This window comes from Pleurodeles waltl, chromosome 6 (assembly GCF_031143425.1).
Source record: "Pleurodeles waltl isolate 20211129_DDA chromosome 6, aPleWal1.hap1.20221129, whole genome shotgun sequence".
In the NCBI taxonomy this organism is placed as follows: domain Eukaryota; kingdom Metazoa; phylum Chordata; class Amphibia; order Caudata; family Salamandridae; genus Pleurodeles; species Pleurodeles waltl.
In genome coordinates this window covers 1,504,416,153-1,504,437,769 of record NC_090445.1, presented here as the reverse complement: position 1 = coordinate 1,504,437,769, position 21,617 = coordinate 1,504,416,153, and the positions used below count along the sequence as shown (strand labels likewise).

At 45.1% G+C, this 21,617-nt stretch overlaps 1 protein-coding gene across 2 annotated transcripts in view; it reads left to right on the top strand.

The window, feature by feature from the left end:
• RER1 (retention in endoplasmic reticulum sorting receptor 1) overlaps positions 1 to 21,617 on the top strand; it is a 93,849-nt gene that overhangs the window by 63,749 nt on the left and 8,483 nt on the right. For both annotated transcript variants that reach the window (XM_069240987.1, XM_069240988.1), the window contains exon 6: positions 970 to 1,105. In XM_069240987.1, coding sequence (XP_069097088.1) covers positions 970 to 1,105 — 136 coding nt within the window. The remainder of the gene's footprint in view (positions 1 to 969; positions 1,106 to 21,617) is intronic.

Here is a 21,617-nt window from a genome sequence, read left to right as displayed (position 1 = left end):
GCATACACGCACCCACACACCCCCTCTACATACACACACGAACACCCCCATGCACGCACACAACACACAACACCCCACCACCCCCCTCCCCTAACGAACGATGATCGACTTACCTGTTCCGTCGATCCTCCGGGAGGGAACGGGAGCCATGGGGGCAGCTCCGCCGACACCACACTGCCAACAGAACACCGCCACGGCGAATCACAGGACGTGATTCGCTGGGCGGTGTTCTGTTGGCGTGGCGGTGGAGGTGAAGCAACCTCCACTTTCCCGCCGCCCGCAAGTATGGCTGTTGGCAGCTCTCCGTCAGAATAACAACGGACAGCAGCCAACAGTCATAATACGCCGAGAGGCAAACCGCCTGCACAGGCGGTCTTCCTCACGGCGGTCCCTCGGCGGTCTTGCAAAAAGACCGCTGAGGTCGTAATGACCCCCGTAGTTCCTAAACTCCATCTTCACTTGCCAGGATGAAAACAATTTAACAATGGAGTTTAGGACTAAGAGCGTTGGAAGCAAGAGGAGGAGTTACCATACCCTGAGACTCAGTCTGCAAACAAGGTTGAATAGGCCAGTCTTATGCATCGGACTGGCCAGTGAATTTAAAAATTAAAAACAGAGGATCAGCCACAAACATGGCTGAAGTCTGCAGAATTCTGGTCATAACAAGATAGTTGCAGGTATATCTTCAGGCCACCTCTGACCATAGGAAATCCTTCTCCAGTTTATTTGCATTCCCATTTTACTTTAAGAGCTCTGAGGCATAGAGTCTACTATTCGAACAAGATATCATGTTTTGTAAAGAGCATAAGTAAGAATTTTTTTTTCTGCTGGCTGCAAAACAGATATCTTACGAGTTAAGAGGCGCCAGCTCAAAAAAGAATATTCTGTGCTAAATATTTGTAAACTTCTATAAAGCTGTTTTTTTTTTTTTTTTTTTTTTAATTGGATTTGTACTGTGTTTTTTCCTAGGCACTCTGCCACCAAAGGTATTGTAGTTGCAATGGTGTGCACTTTTTTTGAGGCGTTCAATGTTCCAGTGTTCTGGCCCATTCTCGTGATGTACTTCATCATGTTGTTCTGCATCACCATGAAGCGACAAATCAAGGTATGTCTGAATCCAGCACTGCATTAGCTAAAGGATGAGAGCCTGTTCATTTGACAGACTGGTATTGTTACTTAGAGTTTGGCAGAAGCAGGACATCTGTCATGAATCAGTGGATGTCTTGTCTGCCCTATTTTGATTGTATACTTATGTATAACCAATTTTTGGTGAATGTCCTTCCTCCATCAAACTCTCAATAATCCACTTATGCTTACTTTGATGCAAAAACACTCCAAACTATAATTGTAAATAGAGCAGAAATACTGCTGATAAATTCCTGCAATAGTGTTACACTTGCACATTGTTCTGGAGACTGAGGGCCTGATTACGACCTTGGCGGATGGTATACTCCGTCACAAACATGACGGATATCCGACCCACCATTTTACAAGTTCCATAAGGATCTAATGGAACTTGTAATACGGCGGACAGGATATCCGTCTTGTTTGTTGCGGAGTATCCCATCCACCAAGGTTGTAATCAGGCCCTGAGTCTATTTTTGTAACTTGAACAAAAGCAGCAACTTAGTATTCTTAATAGCTCTCTGAACACTTTCAGAAAATAAAAAAAATATCCACAGGGTCTGGGCGGAGATAACCACTTTGCAGATTTCAGCAGGTTGCTAGTCGTAATGTATAAATGGCACATTGCTGCTTTGTATTATTTTATCTGCATTTGTATTTATTCATTTGGGTGTTTAATGGTGGTATGATTTTGGAGAAACAATGCAGAGAGGGTCAGAAGCAAACTGACCAACCTATAAAAGAGATACATATAAAAATAGCAGTTTTCTCTTCCATGTGAGTTTTTGCCATAGAACATTACACTTAAAAATGTAATTTTTCTTCGTTTGCTGACGTTACTGACTTTGAATTTAAACCTATAACATAAGAATGTGTATAGTGCTTGTTCAAACGGCTGTAATGGCTCTGGATAATTTTTTTTTATTGAAAACCCAACTCAATCATACTCATTTTATCGGTTTCGGAAGCAGGAAAGACTGAGTTGACAAGCCACTCAGTATTTGAACATATAACTATGCAGTTGAACTAATACCCGTGCTGTGAATGCATTAGTCCATTGGTTACTGACTTTCACCGACTTTCAACCTAACTGCCTTTTTATAGTGATGGACACTTTTAAGAAGTTTGTCTTTTTTTTTTTTTTTAGAACGGCAGATACTTTATTATTCTTATTCTAATGTGTCTATTTTAAGAAAAGGTATTGCTCCCAATGCATGTCGGTGTTGATGTAGAAAAATACCAACTTTGTATTCTAAATACGATTCTTTTAGATTTTTTGTATCTTGGGAGATGAATATATTTTCAAATGGATTTTGCAAATTTACACGAGAAATTGTGCTAAAAGCAGTTATAGAATATTTGCCACCAGGCAGTGGTAGCAGTGTTTTTATACATTTGAAGAAATGCTTTCTTTCAGTGTGTAGTTTCACAGATTGTGGCAGATGCCAACCGGGCAGCTCAAACAACGTATCTCATAGTACTGGTGGGAGTGAGAGATGACACTTGGGGCCTTATTTAGAGTTTGGTAGACAGAACACTCTTTCAAAACGTGACGCATATCCTGTCTGCCAAATTACAAGTACCACAGGTTATCATAAGTCAGGTGGAAAATTCACCACATTTGAGGCAGAGTATCCTGTCCACCAAACTTTCATACCTTCCATTTTTCAGGCTTTTTTATGATAGGGTTTTTTTTTTATTACACCTTAGGATGCCTCAAGATCCAGTTAGTTTGTATCGAGCCTAAACCATGGGTATCCAGATGCTGCGTTTGCTATAAATGCCTCCAAGTCTTTCAGAATTAATTTCTAGCGCAGTGATATCTAGTGTCAGTTAAGAAATTTAGCTTTAACATAAATGTCTTGAATTACATACTCTGTGTAAGCATATGCACAATTCGGATACCTACAATATTTACCTTTCTTGATACCTCTCTCCGAATTTACCTTAAAAATGTCTATGCACCATCACAGTTATTTTTGTCTCTTATTGTTTTTAGTTGACCGAAGGAACTTTAAACAATAGCATTGACTTCTGACATCGTTGAAAATAAAAATATAGATCTCTTACCCATTCACGAAGCATCAACAATAACTAATAACATGGATTCCAGCATATCCCTTTGTTTGATTGGTTTACAAAACCAATTGTGAGATCTCTCAGTGGATGACCCATGCAGCTATTTAACTTGTAGAAAAGAGAATTTGGGTTTTGGTTGACAGTCAGCAGCTATAGTTTGTTGTGATGAGTACACTCCCCTTCTGTGCTCTGTTAATAGTTTGGTCAGCTTATGTGAGAATTACCATAATACTCCCTTTCAAATTTAGTTTCTTAGCATTTGTTATTGTTGTATATGCCTTTTTCCTTATGGGTTTTTCAGTAATGATCATTAATGTAGAATATGCTATCCCGGAACAGGTTTTCAATAGAAAAAAACAATCTTCAGTTATTAAAAATGCCTTAACAAAGTCTGCTTCTGGCCGCAAGCCTTTTGATTTTGTCATTGTTTGTTGTTTTGTCATAGTTTTTGTAAAACATTGATGGTCAGAGACCTGCTGAGCCCTCAATAATAGCTAGAAAAAAATAGAAAGAAACATATTCTTTGTCCCGAAAAGCACACTGTTCCAAGCACCAAAGTGAACTACTTTTTGTGTGAATGTATTTCTTGTAAAGGAGCAGAATGCTGTGACTCATATTGAAATTAACCAATGTCTCAAGTGGGCTGCCCCATTGTCCCATGCTGTTTGTTCTAGTGGGCAGAATAAAAATGTCAGAAAAAAATCTATCTATCTATCTATCTATCTATCTATCTATCTATCTATCTATCTATCTATCTATCTATCTATCTATCTATCTATATGTTTGATGGCATGTGTAGCTGCAGATACACATGCTATGCATAGGTCCTGCCTTCTAGTGTTGGGCTCGGAGTGTTACAAGTTGTTTTTCTTCGAAGAAGTCTTTTCGAGTCACGGGACCGAGTGCCTCCTCCTTTTCGGCTCCATTGCGCATGGGCATCGACTCCATCGTAGATTGTTTTCTTTCCACCATCGGGTTCGGATGTGTTCCTCTTCACTCCGGTTGTTCGAGTCGGAAAAACTTATAATCCATCGAAAATCATCGGTATTGTTTTGGATCGCGTCCCATCCAGCATCGATACCTCGGTACTGGTGGATACACATCTTCGGTTGCCCTTCGGGGCACCCGCGCCCAACTTGGGCCTGGTCGGCCCGACCACAAGAGTCATAGACGCCTCATGGACCGGACCCCGTTGAGATTCTGCCCTCGGTGCCACGCCAAGTATCCCTACACAGATCAACATCTGGTTTGTAATCTGTGTTTATCCCCAGATCATCGAGAGGATACTTGTGAAGCCTGTAAATCCTTCTGTTCGAAAAAGACTTTACGAGACCGAAGAGCGAGACGGTTACAGATGGCGTCCAGAAGCACCGAACGCCTCGACGCAGAAAAGGAGGAGATGATTCACACTGCCATCTCCGTTCAGGGATCCGATTCCGAACAAGAGTCTGACGTCGACTGACCACTAACAGCAGGCCAGCATGTGAGTATGCTTGCCCTGACCCAGACCAAGCCCAAACATAAGGCCTCGGGGACGCCACTGCCGGAAGGCCATGGCTCCACCCGTAAAAAAATCGACCGGTGACCAAGTAACATCTTCGGCACCGAAAAAGGCCACGCTCGTTAAGAAGCCTTCTGACTCGAGCCGAGCCACAGGCTCTGAAAGCATACGGCACCGACCCATCGAGTCCAGACCCCGGAAGTCACTTTCGGAACCGAGGCCAACAATTACTCCAGGCCCTTCGGTGCTGAAGAAAAACGTCTTCAGAGCCGAAAAAACATTCCTATAGAGAGGAGCATGGACTTTCGAAACAGTTAAAAGAAAGCCATAGATTTGAGGAAGAACTACAACAAATGGAGGATTTCGATGACAAACAAGCCAGAATACAGATCCACAAGGACACTGGCAAGATCCTCACAGCACCTCCTCTCAGAATAAAAGGAAAACTGGCGTTCCATGGACGTTCGGACACTGATCAGCCAACGGCTAAAGTGCCAAGAGAGAAATCTGTGCCGCCCCAGTTTTCTCCTCACCGGTCTCCTCCTCACTCTCCTCAACGGACTGTCTCCCCACCTGCTACACCCACTGCACAGTCTCCAACACACACTATGCAGTCACATCAGGATACAGATCCATGGGATCTCTGTGATGACCCAGTCTCAGACAATAGACCAGAGTGCTACCCATCTAAGCCATCGCCACCTGAGGATAGCACCTCGTATACACAGGTTCTAGCTAGTGCAGCAACTTTCCACAATGTGAGCATGCACACAGAACCTCTAAAGGACGACTTCTTGTTCAATACATTGTCCTCACCTCATGCCGCATACCAAAGCCTACCCATGCTCCCCGGTATGCTCAAACATGCCCAGCAGATATTCCAAGAACCAGTTAAAGGAAGGGCTTAACCCCAAGGGTAGAGAAAAAATACAAACCACCACCCTCAGACCCAGTTTATATCACACAACAGCTGCCCCCCGATTTAGTAGTGGTCAGCGCAGTAAGGAAAAGGGCTAACTCAGTCCTCTGGAGATGCACCCCCTCCAGATAAAGAAAGCAAAAAATGTGATGCTGCAGGGAAAAGGTTGGTGTCACAAGCAGCCAATCAGTGGCGCATAGCTAATTCGCAGGCCCTTCTAGCTAGATACGATAGGGCTCATTGGGATGCGATGAAGGACATTATTCAGCATCTCCCTAAGGAACAACAAAAGAGAGCCCAGCAGGTAGTAGAGGAGGGACAGGCAATTACGAACAATCAAATAAGATCGGCGCTAGACTCTGCAGATACCGCTGCAAGGACTATAAATACGTCTGTCACCATTAGGCGGCATGCATGGCTCAGGTCATCAGGTTTTAAACCTTAAATCCAACAGGCCGTCCTCAACATGCCTTTCAATCAGCAACAATTATTCGGCACACAGGTGCACACGGCTGTAATAAGATGAAAAAAGACGCCGACACTGCCAAAGCGATGGGAGCGCTTTACTCATCCCAATACAGAGGCTCATTTCGGAAGCCTCAATATAGGGGAGGCTTCAGGCCACAGCCCTCCGAGCCATCCACCTCACAATCCAAGCCCTCATTCCAGACACAATACCAAAGAGGGGGATTTCGGGGATCCTACACTGGACAATTCACCAAATCCAGAGGAAAATTCCAATCCTCAAAACAAGCCACTAATAACAAACAGTGACTTTATCATCACCTTCCCTCAACACACTTCCCCTGTGGGAGGAAGACTGAAAATGTTCTACGACCAATAGTTAGACATCACAACAGACACATGGGTACTATCCATTATCCAACATGGTTACTGCATAGAGTTCACACAATTTCCTCCAGACATTCCCCCAAAACTGCACAAACTTTCATCGCAACATCTTGCAATGTTACAACCAGAAGTACAGGCACTATTACTCAAACAAGCCAAAGAACTGGTGCCGCATCATCAAAAAGGAACAGGGGTTTACTCCCTGTACTTCTTATTCCCAATAAAGACAAAACATTAAGGCCAATATTAGATTTCAGGACTCTCAACCTCTACATCCGATCAGAACACTTTCACATGGTAACACTACAAGATGTAGTCCCACTGCTACAACAGGGAGAATTTATGACAACACTGGATCTAAAAGATGCGTATTTTCACATACCCATCCATCCAGCTCACAGAAAATACCTCAGGTTTGTTATACAAGGAAAACATTACCAATTCAAGGTATTACCCTTCGGGATAACAACAGCCCCTAGAGTCTTTACAAAATGCCTTGCCATAGTCGCAGCATACATAAGGAGACAACTTATGCATGTATTCCCATATCTCGACGATTGGCTAATAAAAGCCATCACTCAAAAACAGTGTCAACATCACACACGTTATGTAATAGACACCCTACACACACTAGGGTTCTCAATAAATTACCAAAAATCACACCTGCAACCATCGCAAATTCAGCAGTACTTGGGGGCTACACTAAACACTCAAAAAGCGCTTGCAAGTCCAAGCCCACAAAGAGTGCAATCGTTCCACGCCATATTGCCAAAAATTCTGCCAGACCAGCACTACTCTGTCCGTTTTGTCATGAAACTGATAGGTATGATGGCATCATGCAACGCAAATGTCCCAACCGCAAGGTTACACATTTGGCCCTTACAACAGTGCCTCGCAAAACAATGGTCGCAGGCACATGGTCATCTCCAAGATCTAGTGTTGATAGCCCGCCAAACACACTTTTCGCTTCAGTCGTGGAATCCCACAAATTTAAACAAAGGGCGGCCATTTCAAGACCCTGTGCCTCACTCCATTCTCACAACAGATGCATCAATGATAGGATGGGGAGCGCACCTCAACAATCACAATATTCAGGGACAATGGGACAACAAACAAAAGCAGCTTCACATAAATCACTTAGAACTGCTAGCAGTCTCCCTAGCCTTTCAACCTCTTCTTGTTCACAAACACATTCTTGTCAGAACAGACAATATGACAACTATGTACTACTTAAACAAACAAGGAGGAACCCACTCATCACAACTTTGCCTTCTAGCACAACAAATTTCGCATTGGGCAATTCGCAACAACATACACCTGGTAGCTCAATACATTCCAGGGATTCACAATCAGTTACCAGAGGACCTCAGTCGAAATCACCAACAAACTCACGAGTGGGAAATTCACCCCCAGGTACTTCACAAATACTTTCGACAGTGGGGGACACCAAACATAGATCTGTTCGCCACCAACCACAACGCAAAATGCCAAAACATCGCGTCCAGGTACCCACACCCTCAGTCCATGGGCATGCTCTATGGATCAACTGCTCAGGGATATTTGCTTACGCTTTTCCCCCTCTCCCGCTCATTCCATTTTTGGTCAACAAACTGCGTCAAAACAAACGCAAACTCATACTTATAGCACCAACCAGCCATGGGGCACGCCAGCCATGGTACACCACACTGCTAGACCTGTCAATAGCACCACACGTCAAACTCCCAAACAGGCCAGACCTGCTGACACAGAACAAACAGCAGATCAAACACCCAAATCCAGCGATGCTCAGGCTGGCAACCTGACTCCTGAAATCTTAGAGTTTGGATATCTAAATCTTCCACCAGAGTGTATGGAAGTCATTAAACAGGCAAGAAAACCTACTACCAGGCAGTGTTATGCTAACAAATGGAAAAGATTTGTTTTCTACTGTTACTGTCAAGCAAAATACATACCCTTAGATGCGTCCATACAAGACATCGTAAGTTATTTACTCCACCTACAAAAAGCAAATCTAGCTTTTTCAGCCATCAAAATACAACTCAAAGCAAATTCTGCTTATTTGCAAAATAAACAAACTAAGGGGATCATTCTGACTTTGACGGGCGGCGGAGGACGCCCGCCAAAGTCCCGCCGGCAGAATACTGCTGCGCGGTCAAAAGACCGCCGCGGTAATTCTGAGTTTCCCGCTGGGCTGGCGGGCGACTGCAAATGGAGCCGGCGGAGTGGAAGGGGTGGGACGGGTGCAGTTGCACCCGTCGCGATTTTCAGTGTCTGCTTGGCAGAAACCGCCAGAACCAGGCTGGCGGTAAGGGGGTCGGAATCCCCCGCGCCGCCATGGAGGATTCCTTTGGGCAGCGGGAAACCGGCGGGACACCGCCGGTTTCCCGTTTCTGACCGCGGCTGTACCGCTGCGGTCAGAATGCCCATGGGAGCACCGCCAGCCTGTTGGCGGTGCTCCCGTGGTCGTTGGCCCTGGCGGTCCATGACCGCCAGGGTCAGAATGACCCCCTAAATCTCTATTTAGGGTACCAGTCATTAAAGCTTTCATGGAGAGTCTAAAACTAATCATACCTCCGAGAACGCCACCAGTAAACTCATGGAATCTTAACATTGTACTTACACGACTCATGGGTCCACCATTGAACTCATGCACTCTTGTCAGATTCAATTCCTAACTTGGAAAGTAGCATTTCTAGTGGCAATCACTTCATTACGAAGAGTTAGTGAGATACAAGCATTCACTAGTGAACATCCCTTTATACAAGTACACAAACATAAGGTTGTACTCCGCACAAACCCTAAATTTCTACCTAAAGTAATCTCACTGTTTCATTTAAACCAAACAGTGGAACTCCCAGTCTTCTTCCCATAGCCAGACTCAGTGGCACAAAGAGCACTACATACATTAGATATTAAAAGAGCTCTAATGTATTACATCGACAGAACAAAATCATTTTGTAAAACTAAACAGTTGTTCGTCGCGTTCCAAAAACCCCATACTGGTAATCCTATATCAAAACAGGACATAGCCAGGTGGATAGTGTGAAATCTATACAAACTTGTTACCTAAAGGCGAAAAGACAACTGCTAATTACTCCAAAGGCGCACTCCACTAGGAAAAAAGGAGAAACAATTGCATTTCTAGGAAACATACCAATGACAGAAATTTGTAAGGCAGCCACTTGGTTGACACCTCATACATTTACCAAGCATTACTGTGTAGATGTGTTAGCAACACAAAAAGCCACAGTAGGACAGGCTGTACTAAGAACATTATGTTCGATGGCATCTGTCGCTGTAGATACGCATGTTCTGCAATAGCTCGCCATCTGGTGTTGGGCCGGAGTGTTACAAGTTGTTTTTGTTCGAAGAAGTCTTTCGAGTCACGGGACCGAGTGACTCCTCCTTTTGTGTCCATTGCGCATGGGCGTCGACTCCATCTTCGATTGTTTTTTTTCCGCCATCGGGTTCGGACGTGTTCCTGTCGCTCCGAGTTTCGGAACGGATAATTAGCTAATTTCAGAAGATTTTCGTCGGTATTGTTGCGTTCGGGATCGGCGTACTTAGATTCCACACCGCATCGAAGATCGAAGAGCTCCGGTGCCCTTCGGGGTAGTTTTTCGATCCCCCGTCGGGGCCTGGTCGGCCCGACCGCGTGCTGAAGAACGCCGATGGAACGGACCCCGTTCCGTTTCTGCCCCAAATGCCACAATAAATACCCCTACACAGACCAACACTTGGTCTGCAACCTGTGCCTGTCACCTGAGCACAGCGAAGACACCTGCGAGGCCTGTCGTGCGTTCCGGTCCCGAAAAACACTCAGAGACCGTCGAGCCAGAAGACTTCAGATGGCGTCCGCACCGACAGCCCAACGGGAGTTCGAGGAACAGGAAGAGGAAGGTACCTTCTCGATCCAAGACTCAGACTCCGAAGGATTCGACGATACACAAACCGTGAGTAAGACGTCGAAAACCACACAGAGAAACATTTACAAGGCCCAGGGGACGCCACTGCCATCCGGCCGTGGCTCCACCCATAAATTCGGTGACCGACCGTCGGCACCGAAAAAGGCCCAAACAGTGCCGAGGTCGTCCGACTCCGGTCGAGACACCGGCACGCAGCCTTCTCGGGACCGAGAAAGTGCTGGAGACAAGCCTCGACACCGAGATGCCGGTGTGGACACGGCTCGACGCCGAGACAGCGGCACCGAAGCAGATCGACGCCGAGAGGTTTCGGCCCCGAAAAAGAAAAAAGCCACCTCGGAGCCGAAAAAACACGCAGACAGGGTTTCGATGCCGAAACAAACTGCAAGCGACCCAGCTTCAGGCTCTTATACAGAAGAGCACTCGCTAACCTCCCAAATGCAAAAGCATAGGTTTGAGGAAGAGCTACAAGCAACTGATGTGGACCATACGCAAAAGCGTATCTTCATACAGCAGGGGACAGGAAAAATAAGCACCCTTCCCCCCATTAGGAGAAAGAGAAGGTTGGAGTTCCAGACTGAACAGACACCACAACCAAAAGTGGTGAAAAGAGTTACCCCACCACCCTCTCCTCCGCCCGTGATTAACGTCTCACCAGCACAAACTCCATCACACTCCCCAGCTCACACCACCATGAGCCAGGGTGACCAAGATCAGGACGCATGGGACCTATACGACGCCCCAGTGTCAGATAACAGTCCGGAGGCATACCCTACGAAGCCATCTCCACCAGAGGACAGCACCGCGTATTCTCAAGTGGTGGCTAGAGCAGCACAATTTCACAACGTAAGCCTCCACTCAGAACAGGTCGAGGATGATTTTTTATTCAACACACTCTCCTCCACCCACAGCTCATACCAAAGCCTGCCTATGCTCCCTGGTATGCTCCGGCACGCAAAAGACATCTTTAAGGAGCCGGTCAAAAGTAGGGCAATCACACCAAGGGTGGAAAAAAAGTATAAGGCGCCTCCTACAGACCCGGTTTTCATCACTACACAGCTGCCACCAGACTCTGTCGTTGTAGGAGCAGCTAGGAAAAGGGCCAACTCTCACACATCTGGAGATGCACCACCCCCAGATAAAGAAAGCCGCAAGTTCGATGCAGCTGGTAAAAGAGTCGCAGCACAAGCTGCAAACCAGTGGCGCATCGCGAACTCCCAGGCACTACTTGCGCGCTATGACAGAGCCCACTGGGACGAGATGCAACATCTCATTGAACATCTGCCCAAGGACTTACAAAATAGGGCAAAACAAGTGGTTGAGGAGGGACAGACCATTTCCAACAACCAGATCCGCTCCTCCATGGACGCTGCAGATACAGCTGCACGGACAATTAATACATCTGTAACTATCAGAAGGCATGCATGGCTCCGAACGTCTGGATTTAAACCAGAGATTCAACAAGCAGTTCTCAATATGCCTTTTAATGAAAAAGAACTGTTCGGTCCAGAAGTGGACACAGCGATTGAGAAACTCAAAAAAGATACGGACACTGCCAAAGCCATGGGCGCACTCTACTCCCCGCAGAGCAGAGGGAATTACAGCACATTCCGTAAAACGCCCTTTCGAGGGGGGTTTCGGGGTCAAAGCACACAAGCCAGCACCTCACAAGCAACACCGTCCAGTTACCAGGGACAGTATAGAGGAGGTTTTCGGGGACAATATAGAGGAGGGCAATTCCCTAGAAATAGAGGAAGATTTCAAAGCCCCAAAACCCCTACTACTAAACAGTGACTCACATGTCACTCACCCCCTCCACACAACACCAGTGGGGGGAAGAATAGGTCATTATTACAAAGCATGGGAGGAAATCACTACATACACTTGGGTTCTAGCAATTATCCAACATGGTTATTGCATAGAATTTCTACAATTCCCTCCAAACATACCACCAAAAGCACAAAATTTAACAACACACCATTCCAATCTCCTGGAGATAGAAGTGCAGGCACTATTGCAAAAGAATGCAATCGAATTAGTGCCAAACACACAAATAAACACAGGAGTTTACTCACTGTACTTTCTGATACCAAAGAAGGACAAAACGCTGAGACCAATCCTAGACCTCAGAGTAGTGAACACTTTCATCAAATCAGACCACTTCCACATGGTCACACTACAAGAAGTATTGCCATTGCTAAAACTACACGACTACATGGCAACTTTAGACCTCAAGGATGCTTATTTCCATATACCAATACACCCATCGCACAGGAAATACCTAAGGTTTGTATTCAAAGGAATACATTACCAATTCAAGGTACTGCCTTTCGGATTAACAACCGCACCAAGAGTCTTTACCAAATGTCTAGCGGTAGTCGCTGCACACATAAGAAGGCAGCAAATACATGTGTTCCCATATTTGGACGACTGGCTAATCAAGGCCCATTCGTTCATAGAGTGCTCAAATCACACAAATCAGATCATACAAACCCTCTTCAAACTCGGGTTCACCGTCAACTTTACAAAATCCAACATTCTGCCGCGCAAGGTACAACAATACCTAGGAGCCATAATAGACACATCAAAGGGAGTAGCCACTCCAAGTCCACAAAGAATTCTAAATTTCAACACCATCATACAACGCATGTATCCAACACAAAAGATACAAGCAAAGATGGTATTACAACTCCTAGGCATGATGTCTTCATGCATAGCCATTGTCCCAAACGCAAGACTGCACATGAGGCCCTTACAACAATGCCTAGCATCACAGTGGTCTCAAGCACAGGGTCACCTTCTAGATCTGGTGTTAATAGACCGCCAAACTTACCTCTCGCTTCTGTGGTGGAACAACATAAATTTAAACAAGGGGCGGCCTTTCCAAGACCCAGTGCCACAATACGTAATAACAACAGATGCTTCCATGACAGGGTGGGGAGCACACCTCGATCAACACAGCATACAAGGACAATGGAACGTACATCAAACAAAACTGCATATCAATCACCTAGAACTTCTAGCAGTTTTTCAAGCACTAAAAGCTTTCCAACCAATAATAGTTCACAAATACATTCTCGTCAAAACAGACAACATGACAACAATGTATTATCTAAACAAGCAGGGGGGGACGCACTCCACGCAGTTAAGCCTGCTAGCACAAAAGATTTGGCGTTGGGCAATTCACAACCAAATTCGCCTAATAGCACAATTTATACCAGGGATCCAAAATCAACTCGCAGACAATCTCTCTCGAGATCACCAACAGGTCCACGAATGGGAAATTCACCCCCAAATTCTGAACACTTATTTCAAACTCTGGGGAACACCTCAGATAGACTTGTTTGCGACAAGGGAGAACGCAAAATGCCAAAACTTCGCATCCAGATACCCACACGAACAATCCCAAGGCAATGCCCTATGGATGAACTGGTCAGGGATATTTGCTTACGCTTTTCCTCCTCTCCCTCTCCTTCCTTACCTGGTAAACAAACTCAGTCAAAGCAAACTCAAACTCATATTGATAGCACCAACTTGGGCAAGGCAACCCTGGTACACAACGCTGCTAGACCTATCAGTGGTACCCTGCATCAAATTGCCCAACAGGCCAGATCTGTTGACACAGCACAACCTAAAGATCAGACACCCAGATCCAGCATCGCTGAATCTAGCAATCTGGCTCCTGAAATCCTAGAATTCGGGCACTTACAACTTACCCAAGAATGTATGGAAGTCATAAAACAAGCCAGAAGGCCATCCACCAGGCACTGCTATGCAAGTAAATGGAAGAGGTTTGTTTGCTACTGCCATATTAATCAAATACAACCATTACACACAACTCCAGAACATGTAGTGGGTTACTTGCTTCACTTACAAAAATCTAACCTAGCTTTCTCTTCCATTAAAATACACCTTGCAGCAATATCTGCATACCTGCAGACTACCTATTCAACTTCCCTATATAAGATACCAGTCATTAAAGCATTCATGGAGGGCCTTAGGAGAATTATACCACCAAGAACACCACCTGTTCCTTCATGGAACCTAAATGTTGTCCTAACTAGACTTATGGGTCCACCTTTTGAACCCATGCACTCCTGCAACATACAGTTCCTAACCTGGAAGGTGGCATTTCTCATCGCCATTACTTCCCTAAGAAGAGTAAGCGAGATTCAGGCGTTTACAATACAGGAACCTTTTATACAACTACACAAAAATAAAGTCGTCCTAAGGACCAATCCTAAATTTTTGCCAAAGGTTATTTCACCGTTCCATCTAAATCAAACAGTGGAACTTCCAGTGTTTTTTCCACAGCCAGATACCGTAGCTGAAAGGGCACTACATACATTAGATGTCAAAAGAGCATTGATGTATTACATTGACAGAACAAAAAACATCAGAAAGACTAAACAACTATTTATTGCATTTCAAAAACCTCATGCAGGAAACCCAATATCAAAACAAGGTATAGCCAGATGGATAGTTAAATGCATCCAAATCTGCTACCTTAAAGCTAAACAACAGCTGCCCATTACACCAAGGGCACACTCAACCAGAAAGAAAGGTGCTACCATGGCCTTTCTAGGAAACATCCCAATGCAAGAAATATGTAAGGCAGCCACATGGTCTACGCCTCACACATTCACCAAGCACTACTGTGTAGACGTGTTATCCGCACAACAAGCCACAGTAGGTCAAGCCGTATTAAGAACATTATTTCAGACTACTTCCACTCCTACAGGCTGATCCACCGCTTTTGGGAAAATAACTGCTTACTAGTCTATGCAGAACATGCGTATCTACAGCGACAGATGCCATCGAACTGAAAATGTCACTTACCCAGTGTACATCTGTTCGTGGCATCAGTCGCAGTAGATTCGCATGTGCCCACCCGCCTCCCCGGGAGCCTGTAGCAGTTTGGAAGTTTCCTTCAATTATTTATATATGTATCATCTCAACCTTAAATAGGTGCATACTTAGTCACTCCATTGCATGGGCACTATTACTACAATTCAACTCCTACCTCACCCTCTGCGGGGAAAAACAATCGAAGATGGAGTCGACGCCCATGCGCAATGGACACAAAAGGAGGAGTCACTCGGTCCCGTGACTCGAAAGACTTCTTCGAACAAAAACAACTTGTAACACTCCGGCCCAACACCAGATGGCGAGCTATTGCAGAACATGCGAATCTACTGCGACTGATGCCACGAACAGATGTACACTGGGTAAGTGACATTTTCATTCAGACAACTTCAACTCCTACAGGCTGACCACCGCTTAGGGGAGGATTACTGCTTTGTAGCCTATGCATAGCATGTGTATCTGCAGCTACACATGCCATCGAACGGAAAATGTCACTTACCCAGTGTACATCTGTTCATGGCATGTTCCGCTGCAGATTCACATGCGCCCTCCCTCCTCCCCGGGAGCCTGTAGTCATTTAAGTTACATTTAAAATGTGTACATATGTATATACATCTCTATTCCATTGCATGGACACCCCTTAATTTAAACTATGTATATACATCTCTATTCCATTGCATGGATATCTCTTTCTTTACACTCTATCACTCCTACCTTACCCTCTGCGGGAAAACGATCTACAATGGAGTCGATGCCCATGCGCAATGGAGCCGAAAAGGAGGAGGCACTCGGTACGGTGACTCGAAAAGACTTCTTCGAAGAAAAACAACTTGTAACACTCCGAGGCCAACACTAGATGGCAGGACATGTGCATAGCATGTGAATCTGCAGCGGAACATACCACGAACAGAAGTACACTGGGTAAGTGACATTTTCCATATATATCATGTATATCAGCTCCTAAACATGAGCATCCCACAACACCACTGAAACTCTGAATATGCTCAACTAAAATGCCTGTTTCTATACAATTGGTGCATGTTATCAAACATACAAGAGTTTTGATAGCCCATGTTTAATGCTACCACTGCAAGTTAAGAAAACATTTCACGGTGGTTTGGTGGTTCATCGAGAAAGTAATTCAAAGTCTAAGCTGTGTGGTGGTATGGAGGAGATAGTGTATCACTGTAAATCTCCTTCCTTTGGGTGCCTTCCCTGCTTACTCCAAGACCATGATTAAATGGGTTACCACAAAATCAGTCTATTTGCATTGCTATAATTCCATCTTTGAGTAATCCACCTAACGCGTTACAGCTTTTTTTCAGGAAAGACTCCCCAAAAGTGTTACACTTCAAAGCAAGTACATACAAGTCCAAAATATTAAACATAATGGGAAGCAACATCACTATTCACTTGGGACGCTTTACACATTCATGAATCTTGAAGTAGGCATCCTAACAACCTACATCTTTTTTTACACAAGTTGAATTACCTTTTGTGATTAAACTCTAGTAAGGCAGATATGGCCAGACAACTGTATGCCTTGGAGAGTAACCACCACAAAACAACCTCCAAAGTTTGTTAAATATTATTTCTAAGTATTCTTCATTTAACTTTCTAGGATGAAATGTAAGCACCTCCAAAAAGAGAATTAATTTTTATATGGTTTCAGGCAGAAATACAGTGTAAAGACAAGCTATATAGTTACCATGAGGGTTGCATTTCCTAAACATCCAAAAACACATTCAAGTAGCGCATGTGCGTAACCCCTGAATAAATTCAACAATATGCTTGGTCGGCATTGAAGAGACTGTTGAGTGGAAGCCTATTGTTTGTCAGCCCCTGCTAACAAGTGTCACAAATCCAGAATGCTGGAGCTGAACCCAATTATTAAACCATATAGTAGTTATAGGGCAGAGTAGGTACCATATAGGTTACTATCATCCCAGCTGTTATCATCTCACTCACTAAGCAGTTCATGCCCAGATGGCTTCTGATGCCCAAGGCAGTAAATCAGAACAATGTATAAGCTTGAGGGAGGGTCCCACTGAGCTCCTGTCTAAGGATAGTTCCCCCCTCATGATACTTCCCTATTTCATGGGTAAATCAAAAAAGGCATTAATCTAATTTTACCTCAAGAAGGGTAGAAGAAATTGTTCTTATTGCCTAATGATAGCACACATTTGGAAGAAGGTTCTTCTAAATGTGGCAGTGCTGTTTCCAAGACTTTCCCTTACTGAAAGGACATGAAAATATTGGGGCTTGGGGTGATGGCACAGAATGCCTTACTAGGCAACTATAAGCATACACCGTGATTACAGAAGCAGATTTGTAAAAGTGAACCAATCCATCTGCAATATGTTTTGTTCCACAAGAAAAGATTGGAAATTGTATGAATACCTTCAGCAAAAATCTTGATTGCGGCTGCCACTATAGTTGAGGCAGTTAAAGATCTTGCTATTCTATAAAATGGAATTTACAAACTGCATCACAGGTTGATCTCTTTTACTCACTTATTTATCCTAAATAAAAGATCTAAAACAAGATCTGTTCTAAAGGATGCCCTGTGGCTGGCAATGCATTCTAAGAGAGCAGCTCTTGCCAAGCTCGGTAACACTTGAATTAAGACAAAAGAGGTGGCTTAAGAGTGGAAACATTCAGAAAAAATTAGTTGGAGGCCAAACTATTTGCCACTGCCTTTGATGGACAATGTATTTAGGGAAAATGACAAAGCATCACAATCAACTCAAATGGAAACTTGTAGAGCAAGGGCTGTTAAGACGCCAATTGTTGAGAAAACCTCACTCTTTTGAGGTTCTGGCACAAAAGAGTACTGTATACTTTTCCAAAGTTGTAAGTAGTATCGGACGTCCTAAACTTAGCAAGGTACCAAAGGAGGAGTCCAGGTTTTGACAGTACCAGAGCTATTAGAAGGTTTAGTTAACAAAGGTTTCAGTTCAAATTGATATACCCACATAGTAGATCTGCAATAGGGGGTAGAATTTTACTCTTTTGTTACTATTTTTAGATCATCTTCACGTAGGCACATTCAGTCTTAAAAGATGGTCAAAGGCTTGAATTCTGAAAAAAAGCAATTAGATCTCAGCAAAAATATCACTATTAGGAGTTAGAAAAGGATGTTCACAAAATTCTACAGAAATTATCATATAGTTCCTAAGCAAAAAGAACCAGATTGTCTATTCCAGATATCTTTAAAGGATAAAAATACTGGAATTATAGCGAAGGATATCACGCAATGTATCGCAGATTCCAAAGTTACCATTAATTGTGAAACTATATGCGTCTTGGGTTCATCTCGTCCGCTTGACCAGAGGTCCCTGAAGTGCTTCACTAATGCCTCATATGTTAGAAATTGGCCTGTTGGTAAGTCAAACTGGTCCATTTAATCTTCCAGCGGCGTCAGCAGGCCCATCTGATAGCAGCCCCTCCTCCCCCTCCCCAACATCATTCCGGCATCCATCCAGGCTGACAGTTGGGCATCCGAGAAGTAAGCAAGCAGGTCTCTGTGTGGAAGTCCCACCAGGGGCAATGCTGGAGTGTAAAGGAGGGTGCCCACCGTTTCTTGCAAGCACTTTTTGCAGCATTTGAGGGCCACTGCCAGTAAGACACTCGCCTGGGGCATTTCAACTTCTGTACAGAGTAATTTTGCCAGTAGTGTCCCTCGTCTGGTGGTCCCCTTTGCTATACCTAGCTCCTCTTGAGGAGTTCCATCAAGCCAGTGTACGACCCATTTCAACTGAGCTGCCAGGTAGTACAATTCGACAGCCGGGGTACCCAGACCTTCCTTTGTCAGGGAGGCACCTAAGAACCTCCAGCAACACCCTGTGACAGCCTCCAAGATCAATTCTGTCAGTAGGGTATCTAGTTGTTGAAACCAGGAACACTGTATCTTGACCGAGAGGTTAGTAAAGAAATACTGTTATCTCGGCAACATGACTGTCTTGGACAATGAGACCCGAGCCATGATGAATAGTTTCAGAGATCGCCAAAGGGGACACAGGCTATAAGAGAGCGAAGAGCATTTCCCTCCCAGAGATCCTCTAAGGAATGAAAGACGCAGGCGCCCAAGTATCGGATGGTCGATGGAAACCACGTCAGGCCTCCTGGTGAATTTCTTGGGTTTGGAGCACTTGCTATTAAGGGGAATAGTCTTTGAGATGTTGAGTCTGAGGCCCTGACACAGTTGCACATTTGTTCAATAGGTAATTTCAAAGGCTGCACCCGGAGTTCCGGCAACCAGGTAGAGTAATGTATCATCTGCATATAAGGAGATGATGTGTTCCCTATCCCCCCCCCAAAGAACTCCCCCATGCCTCCTCCCACTCCCTGTTATCCTGGCTCCCACTTCTTCTCGTCGAATTAGCTCTGCCAAGGGTTTGACGGCCAGGGAAAACAGGAGGTGGGACAGTGGGAACCTCTGTCTAGTAGCCTGATATACATTGTATTGTGGGGAAACCAAGTAGCCCCTACAGTGTGGGCAGAATACAGCAGATTACACCATTTAATCCAGTTTTTCCCCAGACCCATCTTGCGCATGACCTCAAAAAGGAAATCCCAACTCACCGAATCAGATGCCTTTCCAAGGTCCACTGACATAATGAGAGCACGAGGGTGGAATAGAGCGCCTCGAAGGTAGAGAATGTGGTATAACCTTCGGAGATTTAGGGAGATGCTCTGTTCTGGAAGAAACCTGTTTTGGTCGCTGTGTATTAACCTTGGCCTGTGGGGAAGGAATCCAAGGGCAAAAATCGTACTTAGGATCTTAAAATCCATGTTTAACATCGATAAAGGGTGGAGCCCGATCTCAGTGACTCTGCGAACAGGAACTCCAGCTGATGATCAGGGTCCCAGCGAACACAGAATAGAATTCTGATGGTAGGCCGTCAGGACTTGGCGTCATTCTCTGGGGGGGTGGGGGGGGGGGGGGCATTGATCCTGGATACTAGGTTGCCACCAAGGAGTATTAAAGCCGGATAACTGTCGCCCCAAACCAGAAATTTTGGTGAGGGCGCTACTACCACCAGTCGTCTGACAGAAGACTTTCCTCGCTTGTGCCACAGGGACAGTTCAGTGGCACCCCAGGGTTCCATCTCCACGGCATCAACTGGATGAAGCCCTGTGAAAATATGCACACGGTCACCCCTAACGCTAGTCTCTCTCCTCAACGCTATTTGATTACCCTCACCCCGAACCCACAGAATGTGGAAGCGGGAGTGGGGGGTGGGACGGGGAGTTGAGAGGTGCCTGGCAGTCGCCTGTCCCCAGGTGCACAAGGGCTGTAGTGTTCGCCACTCGGGACAGGCCATCACAGGAGTCTGTCGGCCGTCCTAGGCCGCCATCTTGCTGAGCCGGATCGGGCAAGCCTCCCCGGTCTCGGGAGCTGCCGCCTCCCAAATTGCACCGATTTCCTGTCCTTGGCTCGTCTCCGCAGGTATTCAAGTGACTCCACCTTATCCACAACCAGCTAACAGTTACCCCGGGTGCCCATTGATCAGGATAAGTGTTGGGCTAGCACGGAGCAGCAGGCTCACGCATCCTCCATCTTCGGCTCCCAGGCCACCCCAACATCCATCACACTCATCGTAGATACAACCATTTTGAGTAGCCGGACAGCACTTACCAATTCAAGGCTCTTACTTGCAGACACAGATGAGACCACATAATACTACCGAAAATGCCTCAACCAGCGTGGTGCATTTCTCAGGAGGCAAAGGTACCAGATTATTACATATGTAGATTATTGGTTGCTGAATGCATGCTTAACACCTTCTGTCACATTGTTTCTAAACTTGAGCCTCTCGTGAAATCAGAACATGTCCATCCTGACATCTTGAAATCTAATTCCTTCACTGGGAGAATTCTGAGACTGTACTTGCCAGAGCCTTTCTGTCCCAGTGTTGTAGTTATTCTCAGTGGTTAACTTAGGTCTGTAGCAATTCCGGCTTCGCTTGATGTCTACCTGTATCATGCTGATACTACATAAACGACTTACCTCTCTTGCGACAGGATCCACCAGGGGTTGAACTAGTATTGAAGTCAAGGGAAGGGCCAATGTGAGGACACAGGGCTGATGATTCCACACCTCAAAGAAAGATTACCTGTGGTGGCAATTTGTCCCCAGTCCTTTGGTAGAACTTTTTTCAGAGGGCCACAACCACAACGTATTGTAACTGCATGCTCATCAATAATGGTAATATATTCAGGACCTCTTCTTCAGTTCCTGGAGCTGAGAGACATTCTTTAGGGACTCCCGGTGTTCTGCCTCAAATAAATCACTACATCATTGGTCATGACCAACAGTACTACATCAGTGTTCTGTATGAAAAACCGG